The sequence below is a fragment of the Mollisia scopiformis genome (genome assembly GCF_001500285.1).
Source record: "Mollisia scopiformis unplaced genomic scaffold LY89scaffold_1, whole genome shotgun sequence".
In the NCBI taxonomy this organism is placed as follows: domain Eukaryota; kingdom Fungi; phylum Ascomycota; class Leotiomycetes; order Helotiales; family Mollisiaceae; genus Mollisia; species Mollisia scopiformis.
In genome coordinates, this window is record NW_017263581.1 from 185,745 (window position 1) to 199,303 (window position 13,559).

The 13,559-nt window shown below is 47.9% G+C and overlaps 7 protein-coding genes across 7 annotated transcripts; 3 read left to right on the forward strand and 4 right to left on the reverse strand.

Annotated features, from left to right (window-relative positions):
- Window positions 1-678: 678 nt before the first annotated feature.
- Window positions 679-5,714, reverse strand: LY89DRAFT_703127 (Spc7-domain-containing protein). Its single transcript, XM_018217297.1, has 4 exons — window positions 5,383-5,714; window positions 2,225-5,329; window positions 1,556-2,177; window positions 679-1,502 (listed from the first exon to the last, which is right to left on the reverse strand). Exons 1-4 carry the CDS (start codon window positions 5,611-5,613, stop codon window positions 820-822), a joined length of 4,641 nt encoding a protein of 1,546 aa, XP_018078091.1. The 5' UTR covers window positions 5,614-5,714; the 3' UTR covers window positions 679-819.
- A 162-nt stretch (window positions 5,715-5,876) lies between these two features.
- LY89DRAFT_679073 (uncharacterized protein) lies at window positions 5,877-6,801 on the forward strand. Its single transcript, XM_018213801.1, has 3 exons — window positions 5,877-6,140; window positions 6,294-6,532; window positions 6,640-6,801. The coding sequence occupies exons 1-3, from the start codon at window positions 5,963-5,965 to the stop codon at window positions 6,706-6,708; spliced, it is 486 nt and encodes a 161-aa protein (XP_018078092.1). The 5' UTR covers window positions 5,877-5,962; the 3' UTR covers window positions 6,709-6,801.
- Window positions 6,802-7,423: 622 nt separating this feature from the next.
- Window positions 7,424-8,679, forward strand: LY89DRAFT_603944 (uncharacterized protein). The gene is made up of 2 exons (XM_018210337.1): window positions 7,424-7,646; window positions 7,702-8,679. Exons 1-2 carry the CDS (start codon window positions 7,470-7,472, stop codon window positions 8,449-8,451), a joined length of 927 nt encoding a protein of 308 aa, XP_018078093.1. The 5' UTR covers window positions 7,424-7,469; the 3' UTR covers window positions 8,452-8,679.
- Window positions 8,680-9,057: 378 nt separating this feature from the next.
- Window positions 9,058-9,444, reverse strand: LY89DRAFT_726801 (uncharacterized protein; the record flags this gene model as incomplete). The annotated part of the gene is made up of 1 exon (XM_018219083.1): window positions 9,058-9,444. The coding sequence occupies one exon, from the start codon at window positions 9,442-9,444 to the stop codon at window positions 9,058-9,060; it is 387 nt and encodes a 128-aa protein (XP_018078094.1).
- Window positions 9,445-10,737: 1,293 nt separating this feature from the next.
- LY89DRAFT_603946 (uncharacterized protein) lies at window positions 10,738-11,801 on the forward strand. Its single transcript, XM_018210338.1, has 3 exons — window positions 10,738-10,994; window positions 11,088-11,203; window positions 11,252-11,801. Exons 1-3 carry the CDS (start codon window positions 10,762-10,764, stop codon window positions 11,470-11,472), a joined length of 570 nt encoding a protein of 189 aa, XP_018078095.1. The 5' UTR covers window positions 10,738-10,761; the 3' UTR covers window positions 11,473-11,801.
- Window positions 11,802-11,866: 65 nt separating this feature from the next.
- LY89DRAFT_744198 (uncharacterized protein) lies at window positions 11,867-13,077 on the reverse strand. The gene is made up of 2 exons (XM_018221026.1): window positions 12,716-13,077; window positions 11,867-12,633 (listed from the first exon to the last, which is right to left on the reverse strand). Exons 1-2 carry the CDS (start codon window positions 12,814-12,816, stop codon window positions 12,285-12,287), a joined length of 450 nt encoding a protein of 149 aa, XP_018078096.1. The 5' UTR covers window positions 12,817-13,077; the 3' UTR covers window positions 11,867-12,284.
- On the reverse strand, window positions 12,715-13,271 carry LY89DRAFT_679077 (uncharacterized protein). Its single transcript, XM_018213802.1, has one exon. The coding sequence runs from the start codon at window positions 13,195-13,197 to the stop codon at window positions 12,868-12,870; it is 330 nt and encodes a 109-aa protein (XP_018078097.1). The 5' UTR covers window positions 13,198-13,271; the 3' UTR covers window positions 12,715-12,867.
- Between the last annotated feature and the right edge of the window lie 288 nt (window positions 13,272-13,559).

Genomic DNA, 13,559 nt, shown 5'->3' on the forward strand with positions numbered 1-13,559 from the left:
TCCTGGTTTCTTTTCTTTTGCTTTACCATGTAGCCGCTATCCTCGGTTGTGGGCGGTGGTGTGGAGCAAATTGTTATATATTCAGTCGCCACTCAGCTCAGCTCAGCTCGGACGTTTTTCCAGCACATGCTCGAACATATCCGATCCGATCCGATCCGATCAGATCACACCCCGTGGTTTAGCTTGTGCAGCAGGACTTCGTGCGTTGCGCGAGAAGCGTTGCTGAAGAAGAGGTGGGATACCAGAGCACTGTACGGGGAGTCGGGGACGAGACCAGGAGCGGGAGGAGAATTTAACCACCTGAGCATGGCTGAGAAGGCACCATGCTAACAACGAGCTCTCTCTCTCTACTGGAAACTAAGAGAGATTGGATATTCGTGGATGTTGAGCTAAATTTGGTGGATAGGATAAGGGGCTGCGAAGATGATTTATGCCGGATGGGATTTTGGGGCTTATAATCGTTTGGAGCGGGCGGAGGGAAGAGCTGGTTGTAGTTTATCTTGCTTGAATTATCGGGAGTCTCATTTATTACTTTTGAAGTCGATATACTACGTACAACATGCAGGTGGTTGCCAAGGAGGCATCACATGTTGTTACATTATCTAACTTATTGATATTGGAATCACAGCAGAACGAGTTGTTAAGTGTCATCACATTGAGTTGAACGACAAATCCAGTCTGTACAGCACAGAGTAAAGATCATAGCATTCATCATAACTAAAGCACAAGCGATATCGAACAAAACGTTGCTACATGCCCCTAAACGCCTTTCCCACCCCCATGAATCCATATATTGTTCAGTAAAACACCAAAGCCCAACTACTTACGACCACGCGCAAGTAATTTCTCCCCAAGCTCAGCAACGGCACTGACCCAAGATGATCTGCTCGATTGTCCCTTCTCTTCAACCTCGTCACCACATCTGTTCAACAGGAATTCTCCCATCTTTGGCTCATTGAAACGTTCACCATAGACAACAGTTGCTACTGGAGCAATACCAACATCGATACCAGTCTCACCGCTTTGGCTGCTGAGATGGAAAATGATCTCCACCTTGGTGGTGAGAGGGCTGATTAACAGGGTTGACTTGACCATGATCGAATCATCAGAAGTTTTGAGGATCTCCGTTGGACAACTAACGTTTAGGCTCTGAATATCATCCACGACCTTGTTGGCCTTGTTCCATGATACGCTCACGGCACTCAGGAGATCCTTTACTGCAGTTTGTGCTTGTGGCAATCCACGGATGTGATCCCGAATGCACTGCAGGAAGAATTCCTTTTCCGGAGTGAGAGGCAGAGCATTCAGCTCTCGGTTCGCACCAATGTACCAGAGATCAATGCGAGCATTTTCTGACTTCTTTGAAGTACTAGATGCCGCGCCAAGGAAAGAGGACGCATCGAATACAAGTTCGATCTCCTTTTGGTAGGTCATCGAAGTTGTTGTGCCAGAAACGCCGGTGATCGTCCAACCATGTTCCTTTTCGATTGCATCAACTTTGCCTGTCATAAATGTTAGCATGATACCATATCCATACTGGATGAAATCTTTGTACCTTTCAGAATACTGATTTCACTAGACGTCCAACCTCTACACTCCTCCCTGATTTTTTCAGCCTCGCGGATCTCCTCTTCCCAGGCTTGCTTGCGCTCTGTACCGGCTTCGATCTCAGCCTCTTTGCCTTGCACTTGTCGACGCAGGTCCGCGATCAACTGCTTCTTGGCCTCTACTTCTGCATCAAGAGTGATCAGATGTTGGCGAGCATTACTTAGTTCTTCCTGGTCACAATTGGCAATTTCATCGGCAGCATACTGCAACTCGCCCTCTTCTCGTTGGAGTTGCTCAAATTGCCTAATCAGGTGAGGTAGCACAGTATCGAGTAGTTCTTGTTGTTGATCAAGAGTTTCCTCATCTTGAATCATGCCTTCAGCGGTCTTGAACAATCCTTCCTTGAGCGTTGCAAGTAAAGTCATTCTCCAGTCATACCACTGGCCTTTGCTCAACAGTCGTGCATGTGTCTTGACGTTCTTCAATTGATTGTCCATCACAATCTTGATATCTGGCGAGGCTGAGATGTACTCGCGGAAGAGAGGTGGGTTTTCTTCGAATGTCTCAGTCTCGATTTCTCGAACAGTCTTCCGACCCTCAGAGATGTATCTCTTCAACTCATGGCATGCCTGTGATTTGTTAGGGGGTTTAGAATCAGGGTTGGAATTGCACTTACGTGTTGAAACAGCTCAAGCATTGGGATGGTCGCCGCACCAGCCGCAACACAGTCCTCCAAAGATACCGATTTAGTACTGTCGCCCTCTTTTGCGGCAGCCTTGGGTGCAATCGTGTGCCTCCTCTTTGTTGTTGTCAGTTCCATGAAGCGGATACTTGTCATGTTAAGGAAGTCTTGGAGTTGAATTCGATCATCTCCAAAGCTTTCTTCGCTGATCTCTGGTTCATCTACAGGCTCTTTCTCAACTGGCTGTCCAATATTTGCTGTTGGAGCAAGGGCTTCGGCATCCTTGAATCGCCCTTGATGGCGTGGGGTTGTGGCTTTAACCTTCTCGGGAGATGTTGTCGTCGGCGTGAGAGATGAGAAAGTAGCTTCTTCCATACTCTTGCGGGCAGAACGTGTCATACGTCCAGTAGTAGTCTCGGCCTTGGTAGGAGGTGCTTGGAGATGAACTGCTTTGACAGGACTGCCTTGGTGACCTTTGAGGCGTTTCACTCCTCCATTGTCATCCTCTTCATCATCGTCATCGAGTTCAGCGGGCCTCTTTCCAAGAATCCCTTTGGCAGCACCAACATGCAGGCTCTTGCGGCCTCGGAGAGGCTTCTTTTTCGGGGTTAAGCTTTGTATCATCTCCTTGAGATTGATAGTAGCATCCTTCTCCTCTTCAGCTTGGTCAGCCTCGCGTTCGAGAATCTTCCGCCCATCTTCACGATTTCCCTCTTGTTCACGCTCCTGGTCAATCTCATTTTCCATAGCGCGAGGGTCATCGAATCGGACACCACGAGCAGCAGTCTCTTCAAGTCGGCTTGGCACGAAGGATTTTGCATGTTCCCCTATTGATCCACGTCGATCAAGAAGTGCAGCAACACGAGGTGAACCGAGTCCTAATTTATCAAGACCAATGCCAGATGATCGTCTCGGTTGGGGAGTTAAGATGAAACTCGGGGTAGCTGCTCCGGTGGACTTGTTCTGCTGGAACAGCTTGTTCGGGGTGGTAGCTTTCTTAGCTGCAGCGGATTGCGGAGTAGATGATGCCTTGATTTCGTCTTTGAATAGTCGTTTGGGAGAAGCTGTTCGCATGATCACATTCTTTGATGGTGGTGTCTTTCCAGGAGTTGTTGGGCGAGGAGGTTGTGGTGTAAGTTGCTTCGAAGGTGTTGATGGCTTTTTGAGAGGTGTGCCCCCAGAACTAAGTCTAGATTTAGGTGTTGTGGAGTGTCGAGCTTCAGCACTGCGACGAAGACCTTTCCCTCGGAATCCAGCAAGACTTGGACTACCAGTTTCTGATGCAACAGTATGAGTAGGTGCAGGCAACTTCGGTGGTGAGTTCTGTGGCACTTCCGCCCGGAATGGAGAGCTTCCAAGATCTGTTTCCATTTCCATAATCTTCTTTGCTTGTGATCGACTTCCCGTGCTCATTTGCGGAGGCAGAATACCGCCTAAAGCAGTTGTCATTTCCATACCGATCGTCGCATCGTCTTGTTGACTTGTTGCTTCAGCGATTGAGGGCATGATGGCACCCATAGCCACGGCCATATCCATCGTTTCGTCCTCCGCACTTGATTCTATGCTTTCGCGGCTCTTCTTTGGTTGACCTCGCTGAGTTGCTGCCATAGAAGCTCGCCTAATGGGCTTGGACGAGCCATTGTATTGTGCTAGAACTCCACCAACAACAGACGTGAATTCCATGGTCATGTCTTCATCGTCCTTGGACACCGTCTCATCGTGAGATGGTTGGATTCCTCCCATTGCCATAGTAAATTCCATAGTTTCATCCCCCAATGAAGATGACTCGCCTGAAGACCTCCGACGGGTACTTTGGCGGCGACCAGCAGCCATAGACTTTCGTCTGGAGTTGGTAGCTTTTGGAGCATCGTTGGTTATGATACCTCCAAATGCCCGAGTCACATCCATCGACATTTCGTCCTTGTCCGGCTTCTGGCTGGGAAGAATACCACCAACTGCGTGAGTCATATCCATCGTCACCTCTTCACCTTCCGATTGCTCCTCTTCCGGCGGTGCGGCTTCTTTGAAAGCTGGTGAGAATGGATTGACATTTTCTTGGTCTTGTTGGGATTCAAGGTTCTGTATAGCATTCGGCTTCTTCCATGGCGCAAAGGAGGCAACAACCTCTTCTTCCTCTTCCACCATATTCTCGTCTCCATTCTCATCAGAATCGATTCCTTGTGTACCAGCTTGGCGTGCAGCTTGCCTGAGTGCTTCTTCTAAGCGAGTGCTAGAGTCGGTGCTGTCGCTCGAATTGATTGATGCCATTGACATATTCGTCGTCTCGCCCCCATCCAGACTCATCATAGTCCCATCGTCACCAGAGTCGCTGTTAGAATTAGATGCGATATCATCATCAACGGCTTCTTCAGCATCAGAGCTACCACTCAATGGACTTGAGGAAAAAACTTCATCGTCTGGATTATTGAAATTCATAGGTGGTATGCCCGAGCTTCTCCTCCTCTTCTTCTGGTGTAAATCTCGTTGATGAGCTGGACTTGCTTTGACCGTGTCCTCTTCAACGTGCTCTGGGGGTGTAGATGGAGGGTCCGACGGATCAGAGCTTGGAGGTCCTGCAGGATGTGGTGACCCTACTGTTCCTCCTGTGACCGATGAAGCTCTGCGGGTGGAGTTTGTCGCATTGGAAGAGGTCGTTGAATCTTGGTACTCGACTACGACATCCCACGTATGAAGAGTGGCTTCTGGTGCAAATGATACTCGACGATTTGCCAAAGACTTGCGACGAGCATCTCGCCGTGATATAATTTCCTTCTCCAATTCTTGTCTTTCCTTTTCTTCTCGTTCTCTGGCAGCTGCCTGCTGTTCTTCCTCAGTCCGTAATGTAACACGAGTCTCGTTGACAGCAGGACTACCTCCAACCTCGAATGGATTCGCAAGTCTGTCGGTGCCACTTATAGTAGGTCCAGATGGCAAGTCGAAGTCAAAATCAATAAGATTCTCGGTCTTTTGTGATGACTGCGGGGTAGGTTTCTTAGGACTTCCTTTGCGAGTCGAAATATGCGCCGGAATCTCTCGAAGAGGCGGCATCGTAGGTTTGAGGATAGACTTAGGAGGAGGATGTGGAATTGCAGCCAGAGACTGAACATTAGAGTCAGTATGATATTAGAACAAGTCATGATACAGTGTCGTACCTTGCGCCTGTTTCCACTTGTATCCTTCAATGCGTCCAATCCTCCAGGTCCAATACTCTTACTCCGCGACTTTCTTGACTTCTCCATTGGGGTTCGCTTTCCTGATACTAGGAGACCAACATCTGCTGTCTGATTTTCTTGGTCCACATCTTGCGCCGAGGGGACATGACCCAAGGACTTTCTAGATTTCGGTCGTGTCGCAGGAAGAGTGATTTCGTCTCGAGAAGACATAATTGCAATAAGCAGAGAACCAGAGCTCTATTTCTTATGCGCTGTATAGATCTTCATTCAAAAATCGTACATTGAAGTCATGAGCATCGAAAGACTTCTTAGTGGTTGATCATGGATAAGTAAACAAACAGACGCGTCGAGCTAAGAGTTGATTATGGTGGCCTGAGGTCGCAACCGCCAACGCCAAGCTACCTAGCTCAGAACGGCAAGGGCGATTTTGCTGAAAAGTGCAATCACGTGTCCCACAACCAGTAAGCGAATCTCGAAAAAATCCACAAACACTTCTCGACCTCAAATTCGAACGAACTTCGACTCCACGATCGCGACTTCGACCAACCCGACCGCAATCATGGCCACCGAACTTACCGTGCAATCGGAGCGTGCGTTCCAGAAGCAACCTCACATCTTCTTGAACTCGAAGTCCAAGGCGAAGTCCAGGGCTGTTGGCAAGGGAGGACGAAGATGGTACAAGGACGTTGGATTGGGATTTCGAACACCAAAGACTGCGATTGAAGGTCACTATATCGGTACGTGGAATCTGTGGCGCATGGACTGATTTAGCGGAATGCTGAATTACCACGCTTCGATGCGAAGGGTGATGGAAATTGAAATGGAATTCAGTTGCAGCCCAAGCGCGATGCACAGGGAAGAGATCAGGATGCTAACATGCGATTCTACAGACAAGAAATGCCCTTTCACCGGTCTCGTCTCCATCCGTGGCCGTATCTTGACTGGCACTGTCGTTTCCACTAAGATGCACCGAACTCTTATTATCCGCCGAGAATACCTTCACTTCATTCCCAAGTACGCCCGTTATGAGAAGAGACACAAGAACCTCGCTGCGCACGTCTCGCCAGCTTTCCGTGTTGAGGATGGTGATCAGGTTACCGTTGGACAATGCAGACCTTTGAGCAAGACTGTACGTATAGAGCATTACCCTGGAGATATTGTTCGACCGCGCAAGATTCGGGCAATCAGCGGGGATTTGTTCATTGAGGTCGAAAGTGCTGACAAGTTTCCTCACAGGTCCGATTCAATGTTCTCCGCGTGCTCCCCAGAACTGGCAAGGCTGTCAAGCAGTTCAGCAAATTCTAAACGGTTTCTTTGGGCTTTCGATACGGCTGCATGGGATTTGTTGGTTGCGCATCAGAGCAAAGGGTTGTGATGATATGGTCTCTGCGATGGCTGGCATAGAAAAGATGTGCTTTAGCTACAGAAGTTACTGGAATACATCAACAAATTTCTGACACGCTTTTAACATTGAGAGGTGAAGATACGTGAAGCTTTGGCGGGTTTGTACAGTTGATTCGCGCGCAGGTCGCTGACAACAGGAATCAGAGGTTCCAGACCAGGCTAAAGCATAAACGATTGCATGATACACCTAGCGAGATCATACGAAAGGTCTCCATGCTCGAGATTCCGCATATCCACAAATCTTGGACAGACTACTAGCTGGTACTAAGGATGTTTGCTACCAAGTGGTGAGCAATTGCTTCTGCTACAATGCTCAAGTGAGGTAGTGAGGCGATCCGAACCCAACGCTGCGCCTACCGTATGGACACTCGGACACTACCTGATTGGAATGTTCTGTTGGATCCCATTAAGAGCATCTCGTGGTGAAGTGTGCTCTCGGTGGATTATACAACCCGCCTCACCATTTAGAAGCCAGTCACTGGCACAGCAATTCAGTATGAATTATTGATAATTCAGCCAATCATGTAGCTAACTCTTACCGAGGTAATGCATGGTAACCTCAAAACGACATCCTTAAATGAGTCGTTCTCCCCCTTTCCAGAGTTACACATTCTCGCTTGTCTGAACAATCCCCACCAAGTCCCTTCTGCCATCTAATCACCATGTCAGATTCTCCAGTTACTTCCCAAGACCCAGTCCCAGTACTCGATCGTCACTCCAAAGAAAACAGATGGTACTACAAAGAAATCAACGACCAAGTCCAACCCATTTCCCGCAAACTCCTCGAAGAATACAGCCACATCCCAGCTAACGAAATCGATGCTCACATCTACAAAATGGTAAGACACCAATCCAACTCGCTTTTTGAGCATGACAGACAACTAATCTGGTCAGCGAGACATCCTCTGGTCCCACGCCCCCTACCCTTGCGTAGGCGAATTCAAGTTCCTCGACCTTCGTCTCCCAAAACATCCTCTGTACACCCAAATCCTAACCACGCTCCGCAAGCCCTCCTCCCCAATCCTCGACATGGGGTGCTGCGTAGCCTCAGATCTTCGTTCCCTTGCCCACAACGGGATTCCCTCCACCCAACTCTTCGGGACTGATATAATTTCCTCCTATCTCACCACTTCATATTCTGTATTTAAGGACACGGACACCTTCCACGGGACTCTAGTACCAGCTAACATTTTCTCGCCTTCTTTGTTCTCAGACGAGTTCGCGGGATGGGAGGGAAGGTTCTCTATCATCCACGCGGGACTATTCCTGCATCTCTTCAATTGGGAGCAACAACTAACCGTGTGTGAAATTATCGCCAAGTTATTGAAAGAGGAAGAGGGAGCAATTCTAGTTGGCGAAATGGTCGGATGTCAAGGTGGAGGATTGAGAGGCGGGCCAGCGAATACCGATTTCTGGAAGAAGGAGAGGCGGCATTGGCAATATTTGCATGACGAAGAGAGTTTTGCGAGACTTTGGGGAGAGGTAGAGGGAAGGACTGGGACAGAGGGGATGTGGAAGGTTGATAGTAAGTTTGTGGTAAGGAGGCAGGAGAAGGGTGGGGATGGGAGTAAGAGTTGTGCTTTTTTTGAGGGAGAAGGGATCGGGTGGTTTACGTTTAGTGTTGCGAGGGTCATGGGTTCTTGAATAGTGTGTTCAAAAAGGACATTTAATGGTTAGGATTTGTGGCAAGAGTGTATTTCAGAGTGAGACAAATAAGTCTCGGCGTTTGGTCATGAGATGTAATAAGAGCTGAGATAAGCCGAGTATAAGACGAGAGGGCATCTCAAGGATCAACTTAAAGTTGCATAACGTAACTTTAGTGCTTCACTGTCCATGTTTATGAAGCACGAGGAAGACTAAAATACTCTTAAGACTAGAACAAGAGATCAAGGGTAATGTGAAACGGATGCTTAATAACATTCTGGTATCTTACTTTGATATGAAGAGCCTAAATCAAGGTCAATCAACATTAAGCGTTGTGACCACCTCTCCATCCTATCTATGCTATGCTAACCAAAAGCGTCATCTATTCAAACAACCTCGCCATGATATCACAAAGTTCCAATTTACGGCGAAAACTATGTCCGAGCTGACAAGAAGAACCCCCCTTCCCAGGCAATGAAGCGGAATGCCGCACCACGATTTGACAGCGGCCCGCGACCTGCAACCCCTTGTCCTAGATATTCTCCTTCCCAACGTCATTAACATCCAAAGAATCCCTTCTCGACAGTATGTCTGCATTATAATATTCTAACGCGTGCTGCTTCCAGAAGAATAGGATGGTTGTGACGAGCGATTGTAGTCTTTCGTACGTTGATAGTCCTCATATCGTGCTTCTGAAGCTCGGGGTTCTTCTGGATCGTAATATCTGGCACCGTGGGCGTGAACTTTATTCTTTCCGCTTCTCGAGGTCATGGTCGTCATAACGTGGGATTTATTGTCCGGAACCCGTCTTTTTTCAGTCCTCTTTTCTCTGTCTTCTCTGTATCCTCCATTTGCCATTGTGCTTCTTGATGTGGAGGTTTCGTAGTAGCGGTATTCACCAGAAGATGAGCTCTGGGAGGATGTTCGTGAGTCGGTACTCGAGTTGCGGGAGTGGATTATAGGCTTGAGATGTCGAGATCCGGAGGTAGACATGATTCGTGTGGTGAGGTCGGTTTGCTTTTATGTTCGAGTCGGTAAGTGCGAGTGTGATTGCTTGCTGCGAGTCCAATGTGTAGCGGAACAAACAAGTCTGTTGATTCAGTGAAGCGTAGAGTCTGGCTGTTAAATTTCTCGAAATCAAGAGGAAAGAAAGTGGTTTTATACTTAGGGTACAAAAAGGTACAAAATAACCATCGAGGACACTGGCCACCACTGAGAGCCTGAAGAGGGCATGTGGCTAGGGAGAAAACAGTGCCCCAAAATGCCCTCTTGCCCATGGGAGGCGGTGTCTACCGCAGAGAAAGCTGCGCCAGGTTGTCTTTCCAGCATTGGAAACCAGTATAGTGGTAAAAGATGGGTCCTTGACTCACGCAGCTTCGGTGAGAGATTGTGAGAGCAGTGGCAAGGGAGATAACGCGCAAACGAGGGAAGAGTTCGGCGTTCCTGAATGGGATTCAACACTATAAGCTTCTGTTTGCCATGCCCCAAACGTTTGTCGATCAGAAATCTCTTTGGCAGGGCTAATTCGCAGGCGTTTCAGCACCGTACCTGAATATCGTCTGATCCATTGGACGACGGAGGATCTCTGGAGCCGTTCGGTGAACGTGGGGCTGTGGACTGTGGCTCAGTGGGCTTCCCGGAAGGCCTCCATGGAGGGCAGATTTCCCAAGTAATGTAGCGCCGGTAGCCTCGAAGCCAACAATGATAAAGAGGGCCTTTCAGCATCATCCATTCAAGAAAAAGACCGCACTCAAACTAGAAGAAGGCGATGGCAAAGTGTTGCCTTGGAAAATGGGCGGTGTTTGTTCAGCTGAAGAAAAGTGCTGACGGATTTCGCCCAATTCTAACCTCGTCAGCCTTGGGCAACGAGCCAAACGCCTGAAAAAGCATAGTCTGCAGCCAGAATCATCCGGTGACTCGAACCGTGACCGTGATTGTAACTATCTGAACAAAAAACCGACGAGAACTGCCATTTGGTGATATTCGTAGTCGTAAATGATCTCTTTCTGTGAAGGATGAGGTGGGAAGAAGAGAAGGCTTTGGGAGATGAAGTGTCACTTGGCTTAATCGAGCACCCTGCTTCAATCTAAACCATTTTCGGACCAAAACCCTGCTAGAGCGTCATCCCCTGCATTTGCAACATCTCCAATTCATCAATTCGCGGTCAGGGACGCTGAGGCACGAACAATTGCATTCAACGTGTCCAGATCTCCATCCAAAATCTGTATGTCCTTGGCTCTCTCCCCCACAGCTTGTCTGCGCGACTGCTCACAGAAGTCAATTACAGTTTTCTGAACTCAATTGACCACCATGCGTTTCTTCACCCTCGCAGCCCTGGCTGCTGCGGCTACGTCTGCCATTGCCGCCGATGTTCAGGTCGATGTTACCCGTGAGGTCGAGTGTGAACGAAAGTCCCAGAAGGGTGATAAGATCTCTGTACACTACAGAGGTACTCTGCAATCCGACGGCTCCGAATTCGACGCAAGCTACAAGCGTGGCAATCCTTTGGATTTCGTTGTTGGCAGAGGCTCCGTTATCAAAGGGTTAGTCCCATCATATATTCCACTTCCCAAGTTTATGAAGACGGGAGGGTGGGTATGTCCATGCTGCTGCGAATGGGGCTGATATGCTGGTAGATGGGACGACAACCTGATCGACATGTGCATTGGCGAGAAGAGAACATTGACCATCCCTCCCGAGCATGGCTATGGTGACCGAGCCATGGGTCCTATCCCAGCCGGTAGCACATTAAGTAAGCTCTTCATTGGGAATCAATTGAGTATCTGCTGACAAACGTCAGTCTTCGAGACCGAGTTAATGGGCATTGCTGGAGTTCCCAAGCCGGAGAGCATTATTGAGAAGACCGCAAGTAGTGCTGCTAGTGAAGCTAGCTCTGTGGCCAGTGAGGCTACTGAAGGTGTGAAGGATACTATTACTAGCAAACTTGCAGACGCAGCTGAAGCTGTCAAAGTTGTTTTGGCTGACAGTGATGGTGACGGACAGGAGCACAACGAGTTGTAGACAACAAAAACGAATTGTGAATGGATGCCATATTGCAGCTACCTGGGCAACACATTGCTTGATGAGAGAGGTCGCAGATACACCAGGTTTAAGTGAAAGGTCTGGGAACTAAAACTACCGGATGGGGATAGAGAATACATAAATAAGCGTGGTCTATTTGGTGGCCCTCGGCATCCTTGACTTCAGAACTCTTTTGAAGTATCCATTCCATCTGTTTAGTGCAAGGCCACCATACAGCAGCACATACAGTACGATACCTCTACGCAATTTCTGCGTGATTTGTACCTCATGTTTATCTGGTATTTTTTCCTTCATATTATCCAGTATCTACGATTGATTTGTTCCTGCTGTCCTGCTTCCTGCTTGTAGTACCTCTGTGGCTTTACTTTGTGAATTTTGAGGCTGTCCAGGCTGTGGAAATTCCACACCCTTTTCTCAGATTATAGTGCTCTGCTAAGATACTTTTGCCAATTGGGACTCGGATGTTCCAAATTGAGTCGAGGAAATCAAATGGGGTGGAAAACAAAGGCAAAAGTTGAGGCAATTGTTAGTAGGCTGTTGTAGCGAAAGCGCTAGACTCCAAAGGTATTGTTGATTAATTTTCTCTCTCTCGCACTTTGCTTTCGGTTATTAAGCTTGCCGCTCTTGCTCAGGCGCTAATCACCCTCGGCTCAGTCAACTCACCTGAGCTGCATGAGCAACCTGAGCAACTCCCCCGAGCACCCTGAGCACCCTGAGCACCCTGAGCAACTCACCTGAGCAGCTCACCTGAGGATGCTCTACCCAATGCCAATCTATTTTTCCAAGTTCGACTAGAACAAGATTTGGGTCAATCGTGCATGAACAAGTTGCTCGCAATAATACGGCTTCATTGCCCCAAGTAGTCGCGTCCCCCAATCATTCTGCCAGTCACAAATATAGAACGCCTTTACGAATTCCCAGTGCTCTGGATACCATCCTGCCATTTCCCAATCAATAATCCCCGTTACGTGGCCATCCTTTATTATAATATTATCTGGCCGGAAATCCGCATGTGTGAAGACAATCTTGTGTTTGTGTGTAGCTAGCATGCCCGTTATATAAGGCTTTATGTGGCCTTTGTGGATAGTACAATAGGCATCGATAAGGGTAGCGTTAAAGTCGCCTTCGGATGGAAAAGGACTTATGTTATTACAATTAGTTTCTCCGTCTAACACGCGATTTATAATAAAAGTAGAGCCAAGTACTTTTATTGGGCTGATACTCGAGAATAACATCTATTACCGGGCCGTTGTTGAGAGATCCTATATAATTACTTCCCGGCACAGCTCGCAACTGTTCCAAGTAACCTTGAAGCTCGTGCATTACACGTGACTTCTCGTCGTCGCCCAAATTACCCCATTCCTTCTCTAAGGTCTAACCCTCCACGAAATCTAGAAAAATATAGGTATCATATTTTGAAGCCCACTCCTCATCTCGCTCCTCGAATGGCCCATGTGTGTACGCGGCGTAGACTCGCGGTACCGGAATCGATGTGTGATGCCGTACGAACTCCAGCGTCTTGGCTTCGCTCATATGTACGCTATCTCCGTACTTCATAACCATGGTCGGCGAGATTTTCACGATCTTGACTCCGCCACGCAAGAATAAGCGTTCCTGGGGCATGCGGGACGCAGCTTTGGGGGTGATGAGCTCAAAGTCAGGCGCTTTGATATGTACACTGATCTCTGGGCTTGAAGGAGCCATGGTACCGATCGTTGGAGTTGGGGGCAGAGACCAGATTTTCAAATATGGTCGAGTGAGTTCGGATGCGTTTGAGGTATCAGTGTTAAGATACGAAGGTGTGGGAAGTCGTTGAAGATTGGTTAATTTAAGCGAAGTCTCGTGTGATTTATCAAGCTGCTTCTCTTGGATGCGGTCAACAACTTTCTCTCCCACGGTAGTATTTCTATCCGAGAAGCAATTAAAGAGATTCGGCAATACTGGCAGGCTTCAAATGACTTGAATTTAGGTGTTTATATATTTTGGACCATATTTACAAAGGTTGAATTTCGGAAATTAGAACCTTGTATTAGAGCTAAAATATACACCCTTTATAACTCAGCTTA

Coding starts and splice junctions, on each gene's coding strand:
- LY89DRAFT_744198 (XM_018221026.1), bottom strand. CDS start 12,816: ATGCACGAGCTTCAAGGTTACTTGGAACAGTTGCGAGCTGTGCCGGGA. Junction 12,634..12,715: donor GTAATAGATGTTATTCTCGA/GTATCAGCCCAA, acceptor TAATAACATAAG/TCCTTTTCCATCCGAAGGCG.
- LY89DRAFT_603944 (XM_018210337.1), top strand. CDS start 7,470: ATGTCAGATTCTCCAGTTACTTCCCAAGACCCAGTCCCAGTACTCGAT. Junction 7,647..7,701: donor ATGCTCACATCTACAAAATG/GTAAGACACCAA, acceptor TAATCTGGTCAG/CGAGACATCCTCTGGTCCCA.
- LY89DRAFT_603946 (XM_018210338.1), top strand. CDS start 10,762: ATGCGTTTCTTCACCCTCGCAGCCCTGGCTGCTGCGGCTACGTCTGCC. Junction 10,995..11,087: donor AGAGGCTCCGTTATCAAAGG/GTTAGTCCCATC, acceptor ATATGCTGGTAG/ATGGGACGACAACCTGATCG. Junction 11,204..11,251: donor CCCAGCCGGTAGCACATTAA/GTAAGCTCTTCA, acceptor GACAAACGTCAG/TCTTCGAGACCGAGTTAATG.
- LY89DRAFT_703127 (XM_018217297.1), bottom strand. CDS start 5,613: ATGTCTTCTCGAGACGAAATCACTCTTCCTGCGACACGACCGAAATCT. Junction 5,330..5,382: donor CAAGTGGAAACAGGCGCAAG/GTACGACACTGT, acceptor TCTAATGTTCAG/TCTCTGGCTGCAATTCCACA. Junction 1,503..1,555: donor TGAAATCAGTATTCTGAAAG/GTACAAAGATTT, acceptor CATTTATGACAG/GCAAAGTTGATGCAATCGAA.
- LY89DRAFT_679073 (XM_018213801.1), top strand. CDS start 5,963: ATGGCCACCGAACTTACCGTGCAATCGGAGCGTGCGTTCCAGAAGCAA. Junction 6,141..6,293: donor GATTGAAGGTCACTATATCG/GTACGTGGAATC, acceptor GCGATTCTACAG/ACAAGAAATGCCCTTTCACC. Junction 6,533..6,639: donor GCAGACCTTTGAGCAAGACT/GTACGTATAGAG, acceptor GTTTCCTCACAG/GTCCGATTCAATGTTCTCCG.
- LY89DRAFT_679077 (XM_018213802.1), bottom strand. CDS start 13,197: ATGGCTCCTTCAAGCCCAGAGATCAGTGTACATATCAAAGCGCCTGAC.